The sequence below is a fragment of the Tachypleus tridentatus genome, chromosome 1, assembly GCF_004210375.1.
Source record: "Tachypleus tridentatus isolate NWPU-2018 chromosome 1, ASM421037v1, whole genome shotgun sequence".
NCBI lineage: Eukaryota > Metazoa > Arthropoda > Merostomata > Xiphosura > Limulidae > Tachypleus > Tachypleus tridentatus.
In genome coordinates, this window is record NC_134825.1 from 100,659,307 (window position 1) to 100,676,000 (window position 16,694).

The 16,694-nt window shown below is 31.3% G+C and overlaps 1 protein-coding gene across 3 annotated transcripts in view; it reads left to right on the plus strand.

Annotated features, from left to right (window-relative positions):
* Window positions 1–16,694, plus strand: part of Dis3l2 (Dis3 like 3'-5' exoribonuclease 2) — a 112,152-nt gene that overhangs the window by 46,414 nt on the left and 49,044 nt on the right. For all 3 annotated transcript variants that reach the window (XM_076514873.1, XM_076514854.1, XM_076514863.1), the window contains 6 exons: window positions 264–365; window positions 2,482–4,005; window positions 10,930–11,077; window positions 12,446–12,533; window positions 14,891–15,035; window positions 15,637–15,858. In XM_076514873.1, the coding sequence (XP_076370988.1) occupies window positions 264–365; window positions 2,482–4,005; window positions 10,930–11,077; window positions 12,446–12,533; window positions 14,891–15,035; window positions 15,637–15,858 (2,229 nt within the window). The remainder of the gene's footprint in view (window positions 1–263; window positions 366–2,481; window positions 4,006–10,929; window positions 11,078–12,445; window positions 12,534–14,890; window positions 15,036–15,636; window positions 15,859–16,694) is intronic.

Genomic DNA, 16,694 nt, shown 5'->3' on the forward strand with positions numbered 1-16,694 from the left:
TTTGTTGGTTTTGACCTTAAATAACCTTTTACTGCTCATGCTTATTCAATTTTGTTTGAGGCAGAATTTATAATTTGAAATGTTAGTAGTAGTTTTGGTGAAAAGAAGGGATATTACACAGAGTAATATGCTTTGGTGAAAAGAAAGTGTTTTTCTAATGGCTACTTATTGATACTCATATTGTTAGATGTATTCAGTAGAGTTAAAGAAATCTGTGGAAGTTTTGTTTTGCTTTTGACTTGTTAAGATATCTTATAATCAAGGATGGACACATGGACATATATATCAGTGGGATGCGAGACCGAAACCAAGCCCTCAATGGAGATGTGGTGGTGGTGAAATTAAATCCACAAGAAGAGTGGAAGGTAAGTCAGCAAAGGTTTCAAAAAAATAAATTTGCATATTTGAAAACCAGAAGGCTTCACACTATTCTGTTTTAAATAATTATAGTATAGGGTGTTTGGAAAGTCACTGTGCAGTTTTGTAATCATATTTTATTTAGTCTATTTCAAGCCAGCAACTGATAGAGGTGTTTAAAAACAAAATAAGAAGGATCCAGGCCTGTATTGATGCCAATGAGGGTCACTTTTAACATTGTTTATAATTTTCATTCATATTTACCTCCTGTATTCTATATATATAGAAGTGCACAGTGACTTTTCGAACACCCTGTATTAAAATATTGATTAACAGAATAGTATTTTCTGTAAAATTAGAGAAAGACTGGCAAGATCAATGACTAAATGTCAGTAACTATGAGAGTTAGCATCCAAATAATGTCATGTAGAAGTATTTATTTAAAAAACGTTTTCACATCAATTTGAGGTAAGAAAATATAAAAAGTATTTGATCATCAAACACATAATGTAGTATCAGTAGTGACTTCTAGAATAAATTATTTGAAAATAAATTAATACACTGTAAAAAAATGTTGTATGAAGAACTTTCAGATTGTTAAGATAAAGTTGATGCAAAAATTTATTATATGTATCAAACACAAACTATAATAGAAGTCTTCCTTCTTTTATTCCATTGTTACTAGAAAGTAAAAAAGAAAACATTAAACCTTAATATGTGGGTGGGATCAAAGCGTGAATGTCATGACTTTTTTCCAAGGTGCATTCAGAACTCAGTTAAACCATATTGTCAAAACATTTAATATAAAAATGAAGTTTACAATTTAAGTTTCAGTGTTATAAAAGTTTTAATTTTTTAATTTCAAAAGAAAATTTATAAGTAAATTCTCAGTTTTCACTTCTAGGTATCATATGAATTTTCTTTGCTTTGAATTGCCCCTTTGAGAATTTCTTTACATCCCTATATTATTTTCTAATTTTCTGAGGAATTTCATACATATGCATTATATGTCCCCAAGTTACATTGAAAGTTTATAGCATGCATTCTTGCTTTAATGAATTACGTGTCATAAACTGAAATTCATATGCCATGCATCTCTTGGCATGTTCTGTTTTGAAATGACATGAATAATTCATACTGACACTTGCTGTTGGATTATAAATAATGAATGAAAAGAGAATTTTAATTTACTACTTTCCTTATAAGGTCAGTTTGTTCTTACAATTGGTTTTGGTGTCAGTTTCAGAACCTTCTATTGCTAAGATAAGGATCGTGTTTAAACATACCTATAACTTTGTTAGGAAATCAATTAAATTATAATAGCTTTATCACTTTTTTACACATGTTAATATTTTGTTTTCAATTACATATTTAAAATAAACAAAAATTAAGTATTAGCAGTTGTTAACTTTAATTGAGGTTTTGAGGGTAAAAAAGTACAGTCCCATTATATAAGTACTACATTTCTTGTTCTTTATGTATATTTTATTGCTATAAAAGTAACCAAAATGTTTGACTTAATGATTTAAGTTGGGTAAGAAAAATGAAATAATACTTCACAGCATGAGGATGCCTTGTGTGTGTATCATGTAATTTGAAAGCACATTTGCCACTTGATATTGTTTTACACAAAGCTTCCATACTGTGATAATTTGCTTAAGCATTAACCTAAATGGCTAGAAGATTTAAACGTAGGTAGAAAGTGAAAAGATAAAAACAAACAATATTCAAAAAGGAAAAAAAAATTACCTTTTATTGTAGCTTTTGGAGAACTTGGTATTTGTTCAAAATTAAAATTGGACACTGAGATTCTCTGAAAGCTGTTAGAACTATTGTTTCTTTTGAAATTTTTTTTGTTCATGTGTGTACTATTTATTGTTTTCACATATTAATATAGTTTTAAATATTCATCTTTTGGTTAGTTTGTATTCTGTGTACAATTTGTTTTGGACAAACAATCTGTATTTTATGTAATTTGTTTTCTTCACAGAAAAGTTTCATTTTTTGCATTTAAGTACAAATAATTGAAGAACTGTAAAAATAGGTAAGTATTATGATTCGTAGTTATGACTTTTTTAGCTTTCAAACCTTGACATTACATTTCTAACTTAATGTTTCATTTAGATTTTATGGGACAGTTTAAACAATTTCCAACAAAAGAATGCAGTGCGGGTTTCTTTAAAAGACAAAGGTAAAGAGTCTCATCTTTCTAATGACGGATATTTAAACAAGAAAAAAATGCCACCTTGCTCAGATACATTGGCTTACTCCAATACTTGTGTAAATGACTGTTCAATGCTACTTCAAGAAATGGAACTTCATAATCATTGTTGTGGTCCTGCTCATTCAACAAACCAAGAGTGTGATGATTTTGGTTCATATTCAGAAATAGGGACCAATTCAGGAAGTAATTGGGAAGCAGGTTGGACAACAAGTGTTGGACAATGGAGAGAGTCAGATACTTTGGAAATCCTGGGAGTTGACAAGTTCTTTGAACAAGTACAACAACTGGAGAAGCAGAAGCAAAAGAATAAGAATCAACATAAGAAAAACAGGAAAAAGTACCAACAGAAAAATCCTTGTTGTGTTGTTGCACCACATGAATTATTGAAAGAAGACGTGGTAGATTCCCAGTGGTCAAAACCGGTTTCATCACTAGAAAACAAAGATTCTTCAAGAGTGTTTCAGGATATTCCTTGCTGTCAAGTAGATATGTCTAACACTATGAATTATTTTAGTTCAAAAATCTTTAATGATATATCGGATGAACAAAATAAGTCAAATTTTAAACAGTTAAGGGGAGAACAAACTGGATGTTCCAGTGAAGATCATGTTCCTTATGACACTTGGGCTACTGATGCAGGCAGTGCTGAAAGTTATAGTGTTGTGATATCACCTGAACAGCTTCTTGACTTAACTGAGTTAGGAACATTCCAGATGCTTAAAAGAATAGATAGTGACAGTGAGGAGGATGGTGAAATACTGTTAGATCAAGATAGTAATAGCATAGATATAGTTGGCATAGCTGTTGCTCCTGAAGACTTGAGTCCTGATGAGGATCTGAGATCTTTGAGTGCAGAGAGTATATCCAGTCTGGAACAAACTTTAGAAGATGCTGATTTCCTAGCAAGTTGTCAGGATGCTAGAAACAACAATATGAGTTCATCATTTAATAACATTCAAGATAATGATGAACAACCTGTTGTTATAGAAACCAGTAGTTTATCAAGAACTTGCCAGCAGTTTAAAGACAATTGTAAGGAAACTAGTGATAGAGAAGAGAACTTGAGCTTTACTAATACTGACACAGTGATCATTAAGTCGGCAGACAACAAGCTTGATGATTTTTCCTGTAAATTTGTAACATCGTCAGGATCCACAGATCTTGGGAAAGAAAAGAAAAAATCTAGGAACAGAAAAAAGAAACGCAATAAAAAAGTAGTGGAGCACTTGAACAAAAGTGACAGGAAAATCTGTGAACCAGTAGAGTGCGATAGTTTGGTTGAAGAAACTGCTGTGAAAGGTGTTAATAAACATTGTCATAGAAAACAATCCAAAAAGTTTGATGTGATGCAGAGTGAAAATTTAACTGTGTATGATATCATGAAAATTCCTGGATGGGAGAAATTTGTTCAGAAAACTGGCAAGGTTAGTGAAATCGGTATATTATCTGAACATTTAATATACTTTTACAGTGTAGATAAAGATAGTTTGCTACTTGTACGCTGTGATGTTTTTAAACAGTAATACTTATGCAGCTGGAATTATACTTCAATTCATTAAAAATGTTTTATTTATTAACCTATGTAGAAATCTATAGAGTTGTTGGTTATTTAGTGGTATATATTAATTGTTTCCTTTTTTTCTCTAGGTTTAAAATATACTAAATATTATATTTGAAATGTATTTGCAAGAAAGCATATTACCTGAAGATGACCTAGGAAGATCAAAATGTTGTTCTCTGCTTTAATAGTAAATGTGTTAATATCCATACCTGTCGTTCTGAGATACATTTTTATTTTAAGTGGGTTTATTGTCATCAAGAGCATATAATTGTTTAACTTACAATAAAACATGTTAATCACAGTTACTGTTAAGTCACCATTTGAAAAAGGTTTTGAAACAACTATATATTATCAAGTTAACTAAGCATTCCCTTACATAATTTATGTAAAATAATTGTTTTCTGACTTCCTTTAACATCTCCTGCCCTGAACTCATTGTTCATCATACATCTTTCACAAAATGTGCAATTATTGCAGTACAAATACTGTTGAGCATTAAGTAGCTGGAATAATAAACACCAAGAGTGATCCAGATAATTGAACATTATTAAAAGAAAATTGTATCTTAAATGTTTAGTGTTACCAACACTTGTTTCCTATTCATGTAGCAGAATATTTCTAGAGGTTTTCTCAGGTTTTTGCACAAGTTTTAGGTGCTACAGTTTTAGGCTCTTCCTTTGGTTGTGCTTCAGCACCTGATGTCTTCTGCAGAGTTGTTTGAGCTTTTTCTTGTTACCAGTATTTCTTGGGCCTGTGTACAAATCTTTAAATGGACTGCTGGCTCCATCCCATCAATTAGCATAGCAATAGTCTCAGATTCTACTTTCAGAAGTTCCAAAAATGGGTTTCATTACCAAGTTGGAGAAATATGTTTTGTCACTGATGCAATATCTCATCCATTTGGGTGTGTTTTTCAATACTCAAGTTGTGCTCACCCAAACCCTCTCAGGCTTCAAGTCATGGAAAGAACTATCAGGATTTTATTTCTCTCTTCTTCTACTGTGTGGATTATTCTCTCTCTTCTGGGGATATGGGCATCCCTTGAGTCTCTCATTCCTTTGAGATGAGCACATATGAGGTCCTGTCAGTGGTCATTGCTTCACCAATGGATCATGTATTTCAATCCTTTGAATCTTTCTGTCTCATTACTCAGGAGCAACATCTTTGATTACAAATGGTTGTTGGATAGGAATAACACTACTATTGGAATACCTATTCCACCACCTTGTACTCAGATCAGTCCATTCACAAATGCATCTTTTCGTGGAGGAAGGCTTATCTTCAAGATCAGATGTTCCAAGCTACTCGGATAAAAGAGTTTGTCCTCTGTATCAATATTCTCAAACTTTCAAGGTTGGTTTTTGTAGAAGGGACAAATTGTCATGAGACATTACAACAGTTCCCTGGCCCGGCATGGCCAAGCATGTTAAGGCATGTGACTCGTAATCTGAGGGTCGTGGGTTCGCATCCCCATCATGCCAAACATGCTTGCCCTTTCAACTGTGGGGGTGTTATAATGTGATGGTCAATCCCACTATTCGTTGGTAAAAGAGTAGCCCAAGAGTTGGCGGTGGATGGTGATGACTAGCTGCCTTCCCTTTAGTCTTACACTGTTAAATTAGGGACGGCTAGCACAGATAGCCCTCGAGTAGCTTTGTGCGAAATTCAAAAACAAACAAACAACAGTTCCACAGTTGTATCTCAGGATTCTCATCTAGGAGGGTTGCATTCTCCTGGCTTTTGTTTTTTTTTTATCTTAGATAATTTATACTGGCTTCATTTTCATTGTTTCATTCTTTTGGCATGTAATGTTCGAGGAGTGATAATTTTTATTGCAGATCACTTGTCTGAACCAATCAGATTCTTTTGACTGTGGATGCCACATCATGAGGTTTTTCAGTGAATTTGCTCCCAGTTTCTTTATGACTCATTGGAATTCTCAACTATAGTTGTTTTGGTCTTTAGTGACTCATTCTCAGGTGTTAGTAGTAGATGTGTTCAGTCAGGATTGGACAGGTTTACATATCTGTTTTTATCTCTGACTTGGCTATTGCTTTGGGTTCTGTCCATGATTCATTCTACTCACTGTTGAGTTCTCTTAGTTGCATCTTATTGGCCACTTTGAGCATGTTTCTCCATTTCTTTAGTATCTGCAGGAATGTCCACCTCTACTTCTTCCACATTGGAAGTCTCTGTTGAGAAAACCTCAATCAGACATTCTCTAATCAGATGTTTGGAAACTCAACTATCATGCTTGAGAGTTATGTGGGCTTTAGCTTGACATAAAAGGCTAACTTAACTAAATCTTTCCATAGGCCAACCATGATTGTTTATCAATGGATGTGAAATATTTATTATTAATGGTGTATTCAAAGGAGGTTAAACTTTCTTCATCCAAAGTATCTATATCACATCCAGTTTTCTAACATGGGTATTTGAGAAGGGGGTCACTTCATCTGTGGTGGCTTTTGATAAGGTATCCACTATATTTAGGTATTTTATATATTGGAATGTTTTGAATACCCAGTTTTATCATATTTACTAAAATCTTTTCATGTTCCATGGTTCAACTGACATTTTCGGTTACTGAATTGTGCTTTTACAGTTATTTTACATGCATTGGTTCATCCTCCTTATGAACTATTAGGTTTGTGTTCTTTGTTCACCCCTGCCCATAAATTGTATTTTTTGTTATTGATTGCTTCTTGTTACTATTCATCATTGTTGTTTACAGTCCATATGCACAGGACTCTATCATTCCACATTTGTCCTGCTTTACCCAGATAGGTTTTTTTTACCCAAGACTGCCAGCAAGGGAGGGGGAATGATTCTTCTCTCCAATCAGTTTGTCATCCATTTCTCACTTTTATGACTGCTCAAATCCTGATTGTTTATGTCATGTCAGGGCCCTCAAGTGTTGTGGCTTGTACTACCTCGTTTCAAGGTACTAGGAATTGATTGTTCATTTTTCTATCTCCCATGCTTATCTTCCATTACTTTCAAAAAGTTCACTATGTAAAATGACTCACATAGCCAGTAATGGATTATTACTACAGGAGAGGAATCATTTTCGTCATGTCATTAGCCACCCAGCTGAATTACTGTCTGAGAGACGTTGTGTGGGCTGTTATTTGGAATACTCCTAATACTTTCCTATCTCATTACTTATGTGATCTGACAGTATCCTCTTCTGAGAGTTTTTTACTATCTCCTGTAGCTATTTTGCCCACACCTGTGAAATTTTAACTAGAGGATCCCACTCTGTGATAAGTGTTGTCCAGGCTGGTTTGTTTTATTTTCTCAATTCTCAATTCTAGTAACCATTTTCACTGTAATACAGGTTGCAAAATGGGATGTTCCGTAAGACCATCTAGGCACCTGCTGAATGGTAATACCTTATTATGGACTGCCATTCATGGACAATCGTGAGTAAAGCTAAAGGGGATCCTGCCTGCTCCTGCCTATCTTCAGGTTGAATAAATTAGGATCACTTTGCCTTTAAAAATTTATGAAATCTGATTCACCTATTGCACAGTTTCCAAAGCACTATTTCTTAGATAGAGGCTTTTCCTTACAGTGTTCGAGTGGAAAATGGAAAAGAATATAAAAATCATAAACTCTTTTATTTCGAAGTGCTAAGCCAAATTTGCACAATGACCATTCACTTGCCACCTGATAGATCTTGACACTAACATTTGTAGAACAATTTCTTTTCTTAAAAAAAAAAAAAAATATATATATATATATATAGAGAGAGTTAATTTTCCAATTTCATGATTTGTGTAAATAGATGTACAATATAGCATGATAATGTTACCATAGAAAAATAATAAAAGTTGCATACATACCATGAATTATTTTTCCAGAAACAATTTTTCTAAGGCTTATTTAAAAAAAAAGTACTATGAACCACTACTAAATACCACCTCTGCACAAAATGACAGGTTTTATAATAAGCAACACCCACATCTATATTGTATTTATTTTTATATAGGTACCATTGCACTTCCAACTGTCTCATGAGGCCTCAGTACATCTGCTAACATTTCACATTTAAATTCTAAATGGTTGGCAAGAAAGCTTTGGAATTTAAATTTAAATTGGAAGCAGGTATGCAAAACAATTGTATCCTGTTTCTTTTACTGAAAGAAATAAAAACATTCAACTAAATAAAGCAAATTTTATATTAACGTTCCATTTGTGTACCTAATTGTTTAATTTTCTTATTCTGACAAATGAGAATTTACACTTTTTATATTTGGAAGGAGTATTTGTAAAAAGTTTTGCATAATTACACAAAAAGTTGCATGCAGCTTGCTAACTGTGGTTTGCTGACCACTGGAATAAATAATAGTATCCTTCATAAAAGTTTTACAAAATGCTACATTAAAGAAACATTAGTACGAGAGGTGAAATAACCTCATTTTATATTGAATGCAGAAAGTTATACATTTTATTCTTTAATAATTCAATCTCAAATAATTAAGCCATACAAAAAAGAAAATAATTACATATTAAAATGCTTCTTTTCAAGAGTACAGGAAGTTTCATATAAACACCAACATTGATCCAGCAGTCTTCATTTAATTTGAATGTATAATCTAAGAAAAAATATTTTGAGTTAATATCACAATAAAAATGAGACTTCATTGACTGATTAAAAGAAATATTTTAAAGATAGAAGCATAAATGGAAAAGTGTATAAAGAGAGGATCATATTTGATTATTTGTTATTGTTTGTTTTATATACATTTTTATTTTTTCTTGTGTTGGTTTTATATGCAGGCATGATTTTATTTCACTACACTGAATAATTTGATTTGGGTTGAATATCTTCCCTTTTACACTTCTTTTAGAAATGACAACTGTTAAAAATGTTCACATTGTTGGCTGTTTTTTCTTATGCTCAGGAAAAAGACAAGGAACAGTAGCATCCAGTGATAAAAATGTGTGGCTATTTAGTGTATTCGAGTGTTCTGTTGTGCTGGTTGCATCTGTTGCATTGAAAAAAAAAACATTTGCTGACAGAGCAGTGTAATGCAGTTGAGACTTCTTTGCTTAAAAATAAATGAAATGCAATTTTCCTTATTGTGAACTGTGCACCAGACAATCACATCCTATATCCATTTTGATCTAAGGTATTGAGTTGACTGCACATTTTATATTTATTCACCACTATTTTTAGGAAAATTATCATTGAGTTATTTCAATGGGCATCTGCTAGTAAAGAATATTCTAAGATTAAAGCTTCTGTTCTTTTAATCATACCAATGAATTTATTTATATTTATTGGTTTCAGTGACAAAGCTGTGTAATTCTGTCTAGAAATGTAACAATTTTTACCTGAATGTAATTTATAGTAAATAAATGTATAATGTTTAATATCCATTAGGTAGTTTAATATTATTTCAATAGTTAGTTGATAAATTTATTGTGAAATCAGGTTATTGTTTTTAGCAAATTGCATATTAGCCCTGAAGCCCATTTTTGTTTCATTTTTTTGTAAAGTGGGTTAATCAGCTTATTCCATGTGTAAACTTACTAATTTATAGGAAAGGTTCAACAGTAGATCTTTGGCATCTACATACTTGTTTTCTTTATTCTTTATCACAGTTTAATTTTCCAGTTCCTGAGCTTCTTATTTCATGTGATCATTCCACCATTAGTGTTGTACAACACCATCCCAAGGTAGTAATTCACAACCTCACAATAACTGTACATAGAGGGTGCCTGAGGAACATGGCAACATTAATACTTTGTTTTAAAGGCTTTGTAATATGATATAATTTGTGTAATTAATCTGCTGTGGATTGCTATGTTGTCTAGATATGAAATTTGCTGTAATAATTCAGTATAAATCCAACTCAAGTTATTGAAACCTATATGCTGCATTTTGATAAAACATAAACCATTTTATTTCATAAGAAAAAGAAGAGTAAGGAGCATATGACCCTTGAAAATAGGTGCACCATCTTTGGAAAGGAGTTCTATAGCCATGTTAGATTGGCAATGTCAGCCACTGGAGTTGAGTACTAATAGAGTTAAGGCAATCTGAGAAATATTGTGAACCATTTCAGTATACAAAGAGATTTAACATTGATGATGGTGCAAAAATGTATTAAAAAGTCTGAATTTTTTTTTAAATCTGAATAGTCAAAATTAGATGAATGCTGGAATATTGAGTAAATACTCAATGAAATTTTGTATCTAATGAAATATGTGTAAACCAAAGTTAGCTAATATCTTGATGTTGCCAATTGTTGTGAGAAACTTGAACAAATTTTGATGATATCTGGTGGAGGAGCTCTGGTGGACTTTTCAACAGATGATTAAATGGATAAATAAATGGGTGAATGGTTTCAGTTTAGTGGCCATTACAGGTTTTACTACATGAAGCCAAAGCCAAATGAAAGTGATGTTCTATGATACAAGTAATATGGTGATGGTTGCTTCTTTTAAGTAGACTTTCATAAATGATAGAGAAGCACACAATTTTCTTACCCAGTTAAGCTGAGAAAATAAATGCCAAGCAAGATAAAATAGTTCAGAAATGAATTATATCAACAAAGAATATAACTTTTAAGATGTTTTTAATAACTGTTTAATATTTGTTTTGTTAATACTAAAATCTCCTTATTACTTTTAAACAGTTCTGAATTACAAGTTTAGTGCTTTTTATGCATTAATATAAAGTCAACTTTTATTTTTGTTTTATAATCCTAATATGAAAATGGTGTCTAAAACAAATCTGTTGAGATTTAATAATAATGAATTTTATAACTTGCAGGTGGTATACATTGTAGAAAAAAAACATAGTCGGGCAGCAGCAGGCTACATAAAACTTCAGCAAGATAAAAACCCTAACTGGGCTCTTTTCTGTCCCACTGATTCAAAAATTCCCAGAATTGTTGTTCCTATGAATGAATGTCCACAAGGTGAGAAGATATTTGGTATTTAAGTTGCTATACTGCTGGTCAAGTTTGGATGAGGCATATGAAAATGATATTGTAATAGTAAGGTATAATGATATTAAAATAATGATTACAAACTCTATATTTGTCCCTCCAGAAATATCAAAGAAAACATAATATTTAAAGATGTGTTTAATTATTCTGAAAAAGAAAGTTACTTATGGTTGGTTGTTATTGTTGTTTTGGAAGAAGTATTACACTACAGTATATTTCAGTAACTTATAAGCTAAGCACTGCATCATAAAATGCTTGAAAGTAAAATAGATTGAAGTGAATTCTTCCAGAAATTAAGATATTTATTATTTCATACAATTTATAGTTCATAAAATCATGTATTTGTGCTAACTGCTGTTCATTTCCTAAATAGCTTGTAAATGTTCTGTACTTCACAAGTTTGAAAGTTTAGATATAAGTTAATTGTATAACATTTTATTTTGAGTACTAATATAACCCTATCATGATTACAAAACTATAACAGATGGAATAAAAAATGGTATTTGAAACCACCATTTTGTAAAAGAGAACTGCATGTAGTTGGACAGAATTTTGACTCAAGTGGTTTTTAAGTGATTATAAAATGAAACTATTTTTGAAGTTACATAAAGTTTTGCTTAAATGATAAAACAGATAGAGGAGTTGAATATACAGGAAACCAATTAAGAAATCAGCAGTGTATTGTTCTCTAGGAAATATTCTGGAAAGCGAGTCATCAAAGTAGGCTTAACAACCTAAAGATATCATTTAACAGTAAGTCTATGACTTTAAGAGGTAACATCTTATTCAAGGTTACTGAAAAGGCTTATAAAATTATTTAAATCTTTTTATGTTTGTAAAACATTAACTAATGACAAAATGGCAAATATAAACTCAACAATACTTTTAGAGTCACAGTATATGTTTAATTCCTACTTGTATGGAGGTGTTATTAACCTAGGTGTTATCCAAATTATCACAGAACTATTGTTTTTATGTTTTATATGTTCTTTTCATACATTTAAAGTATGAGAAAAAAATCAATTCTCAACAAACAGGTTGTCTTGATCTTGGCTAGCTCCATCATGGCTGATGGAGACTATCACTTTGATGCTAGGTTTTTAAACATCTTATTATGATATGGAAAAAGTATTTGTAAATAATACCAAAAGAGTTGGAAAGTGTATTGCATTGAGAAAATAATCAAGTATTGTTTCTGTTGTTTCAAAATGTGAGAAAGGGGGACAAAAATTACATATAAAGGTTAAACTACTCTTCATATTTTAGTTTTGTAGTATAGTATTCTGTTATTTCTATTAATTTTTTCTTTCTCCAACAATTGGTTAAAAACCATAATAGGGTTCTTTGAAAGACCTGCAGATTTTGCTAAAACCTTATTCATAGCAAGAATTACTCACTGGGACAAAAGTGCCACATTTCCAAAAGGGTTAGTACCAATATATTACCTGTTTGTTTTATATCTTATTGTTCTTGAAATGTGTGAAATTAATAATTAAAGAAGATTATCGGTTAATTAAAATTTTATTTAATGCAGAGTAAGTACATTCTTATAAAAATTTATTTTAATTTTTTTGTATTTTGTTTCTTTTTCTAAATGTTTTTTCTTTTTCCACTGAAATTGGGTGTATACAGTAGTGGAAAAAAAGTACATATACATATAAGCAGTACACGTACAGGAATAATGATAACTGGATTTGAATTTATTAATGCTACAAACATTAATTCAGAAAATACTAGAGAAAAGTGAATAAGATCAACACACTAATACTCTGCAAGTTCATTGCTTTACACAAAGCATCATGCTTTGTTTTCATGTTGCAGTACAGTTTATGAATGTACAGTTATAGAATATTGTTGCATATGTCCTTTATTACTTTCTATGATTCAGTCTAGTTGTCTTGTTGTCTTTTGACCCTCTCAGATTTTACATAAGACTATACACTCTCACAAATGTTCGTATTGGAACTGTGTGAAATTCAAACCATGGTTATGTGTGTTTCATCAGCCTTTTTTACTGTAATTTTATAAAGTTGTTTTATTATTTTACCCTCTATGCTGTATGCTTTAATCATTGTCTTGCTGGAAGATGAATCCTCACCCATTGAATAATGTTACTGAGGCTGTGCTTGGCAGCAATCAGTGTACAATTAGTTTTTGTAGCTAATTGATGCCATTATCTTAGAAGCAGTTCCAAATTGGTACTTATAGTCCACCATACTTCATGGTAAATGTACACTGACAATAAGATACTGTGTTCAATGAAATGTTACTGAATATTTGAAACTTGAATTAATACTTAGAGTATACATTTCCAGTTTTGTTCATTTTTATCATTTGTATTTCTGTGACCATTTCAACCTTTTGATTTGGTTTCCTTCTCTTAGCAACAGTTTTTGAGTAGTTACATGTTCATTAAGATCACTTCATGCTAATTCATATCTTACTATTCTTAAAGTAAAGTTATTGCTAAATCTGTAATCAACCATTATCTGTTTCATAAAAGGTTAAGTTGAAATGCTGAATATCACATTCAGAAAGAGTTTGTATTTTTACTTCTGCTTCTTCTATTATTAACAGTATCAGTTGTATGCACTCTTTTTGTAGTCTTGACTACATCTCTTGCTAAAACATGTAATCTTACTACAGTTTTATTCTTGAGTATCTTTGACCAAAACACGGATTTTTTACAAAAAGTTGTGCTGTATTTCAGTCCTGAGATTCATGACTAGAACCACCTTTCTACTATTTAGCATAATTTGACTGCCTGAACTCCTGTAGGCTTTATACTGGTGTGTCCTTTCTAATTTATTGAATGACAATCTCTTATTGTGTATGCTCTCATCATGTTATTGTGTTATGTTGCACTTTTATTTTCACATGATAATTTGGGTTGTATTTCCAGAATGTTTGTTGTTTGTACTCTTTTTGTGTTTTTTTCCTTTTCTAGAATTATGTCCACTTCCATGTATTTCCCACCACTTTTATTGTTGATGATTTTGTGTCATGCTGTTCTATTATTTATTATATGATTGAAAAGATACTGAAACATTAATTGAAATTGTAAGAAATTTCAATATGTTGTGATGATCTCTCCTAAACTTCAGGGTACTGAATATACATTAAACAGTCAACTTAATTTTTCACCTGAATTTAATTATCTGAGCAGTTCCATTAAATTTGATACATCGGGAATTTAAAATCATAATTTAAGTTTCAATGAAGGTTTTTTTTTTCAGATTTACAGCTCTGGTTATGTGTTCAGTGCGAAGTCAATTGTTTTTACTTATCTTTAGTTATAACTTTTTATTTTCAAGAGAAATTTTGTTGTTCTTTTTCCTATGTGTGTATGTGTGACTAAAGATGTCTCTAAATGACACACTATTACTATAAATTTCCTTGGTTTTAGTAAGTCTTCTGCAACAAAATGGACAAATCAAACATAGTGGCTTAAAGACTGTCACAGACATTGTGAAAATACATTCTTTAATACTCATATATTAATTATTCATGTTGATGTTTTGTGTAAGTATTTGAAAAATAACAAACATTCAGAAAATAAACCAGAGAACTGAAAACACATTTAAACCATTTTCATTTGCTCAAACATTATTTAGTTGGCTAGATTTATGGTGTAGTTTGATTTATAGTTATTATTTAAGGAAATGTCTAATTTATTTTCTGTAATTTAGCTATTTTCTTTCAAGACAAAGTTATTTCATTAATTAATATATTTGATGTTGTAGTGTTACTAAACTGGCATTTGTGTGTGTGTGTTCATCTCAGAACATTGCAGCGTAGCCTTGGAGAGGCAGGACAGATAGAACCAGAGACAGAAGGAATTCTTATGGAGAATGGTGTTGACTATAGTGAATTTCCAGAAGAGAGTTTGCATGGATTACCTTCAGACATCCCATGGCAGATACCTGAGGTACCATTTGAGTTTTTAATGATAAATAAAATTGCATTAATCTTGTTTTAAGCAGTCCAGCATGGGCAGGTGGGTTAAGGCATTAGACTCATAATCTTAGGGTTGTGGGTTCAAATCCTGGTCGCACCAAACATGCTCGCCCTTTCAGCCATGGGGGCATTATAATGTGACAGTTAATCCCATTATTCGTTGGTAAAAGTCTAGTTGAAGAGTTGGCAGTGGGTGGGGATGATTAACTACCTTCTCTCTAGCCTTACACTGCTAAATTAGGGACGGCTAGCGCAGATAGCCCTTGAGTAGCTTTGCGTGAAATTAAAAAAAACAAACTTGTTTTTAGCTCTTCATTTGTAAGTATAAAATTATCAATTTTGTTAGTTAAAAACTTGAGTGTGAAATAATGGGCTAATTTAATTCTGTATTTATGAAAAGAGAGATTCATTAAAAAGAACATGTTTGAAATTTCTACACAAGATTTATTAAGTAAATGCAAGTATAAAGTTGAATTCATTAATTATAATTGCTTTTGTTTAATTTGATTATTTCTGAAAGGATTAGTGATAAATTTTAATATCTCAATATTTATATTTTTTTTCTCCTTCAGACAGAGCTTGTACAGCGGAAAGATTTTCGTAACCACTGTGTTTTCACTGTTGACCCTTCAACTGCACGGGATTTGGATGATGCTCTTTCATGCCACCCTCTTGGAGATGGCCTCTTTGAAATTGGAGTCCACATTGCTGATGTCACTTTTTTCTTAAAGGAAAACTCACCATTAGATTTGATAGCAAGAAGTAGAGCCACCAGTGTGTATTTAGTTCAGAAGGTAAAGGAAGTAGTAATTTTATTAGTCAGTGATGTCGAAAACCTGACGATGACTGAAGAAGGTCGAAACGTTGTTCACTCCTTTATGTAAAAAATTTTCTCAACCCAAACAAGCCATTTCTACATATATAGTAATTTTATTGAGTTATTATTATAATGTAAGAAAATGAAATAAGATTGATATTGGAAATTGTTTACCTGTTGTTAATGTTTTTAAGAGAGAGGTTTTCTAAGTTTTCCAAGCCATGGTTGATTAACTACAGTATTGAAATTTGATCATAGGTTCGATAGGATACATAAAATTCGATTCACAAATCAGTGAAAATATGTTGTTGTGTTTCTTAGATATAGCTCAAATAAGAAGAAATGGATATTGTTTATAAGGTATAATAACACAGAATGGAAACTTGAAAAATAATCTATTAGTTGAATATTGTAAATATTTTTTAAATTAAAATTTAACAGAATAAATAAAGATGTTACAGACTATTAGTAAGATATTCACCAAAATTTGACAGTTCTGAAAAAAGTGTCTAATTTTTTTATTTTCATTTTATGTATTTAATTGTCCTTGTGCATATATTGATAATTAACTTTTCTCTGTTAATTAATTTAAAGTTTATTGATAATTACCTGTGAATAACTAGACACAGCTTATTTTTAAATACAAGGTACAATAATCCTTTAAGTCTGTTGCCTTTGTATATAAACTTGTGTTTAATCTTTGTTTATAGAGGTGTTAAGCAGAACTCCCTTAAGGAAACACAATATGGTGACATCATGCATTTTCAATAAGTTTCTTTGAAAATTGATATTTTGTGTGGTGAAAAATACGTT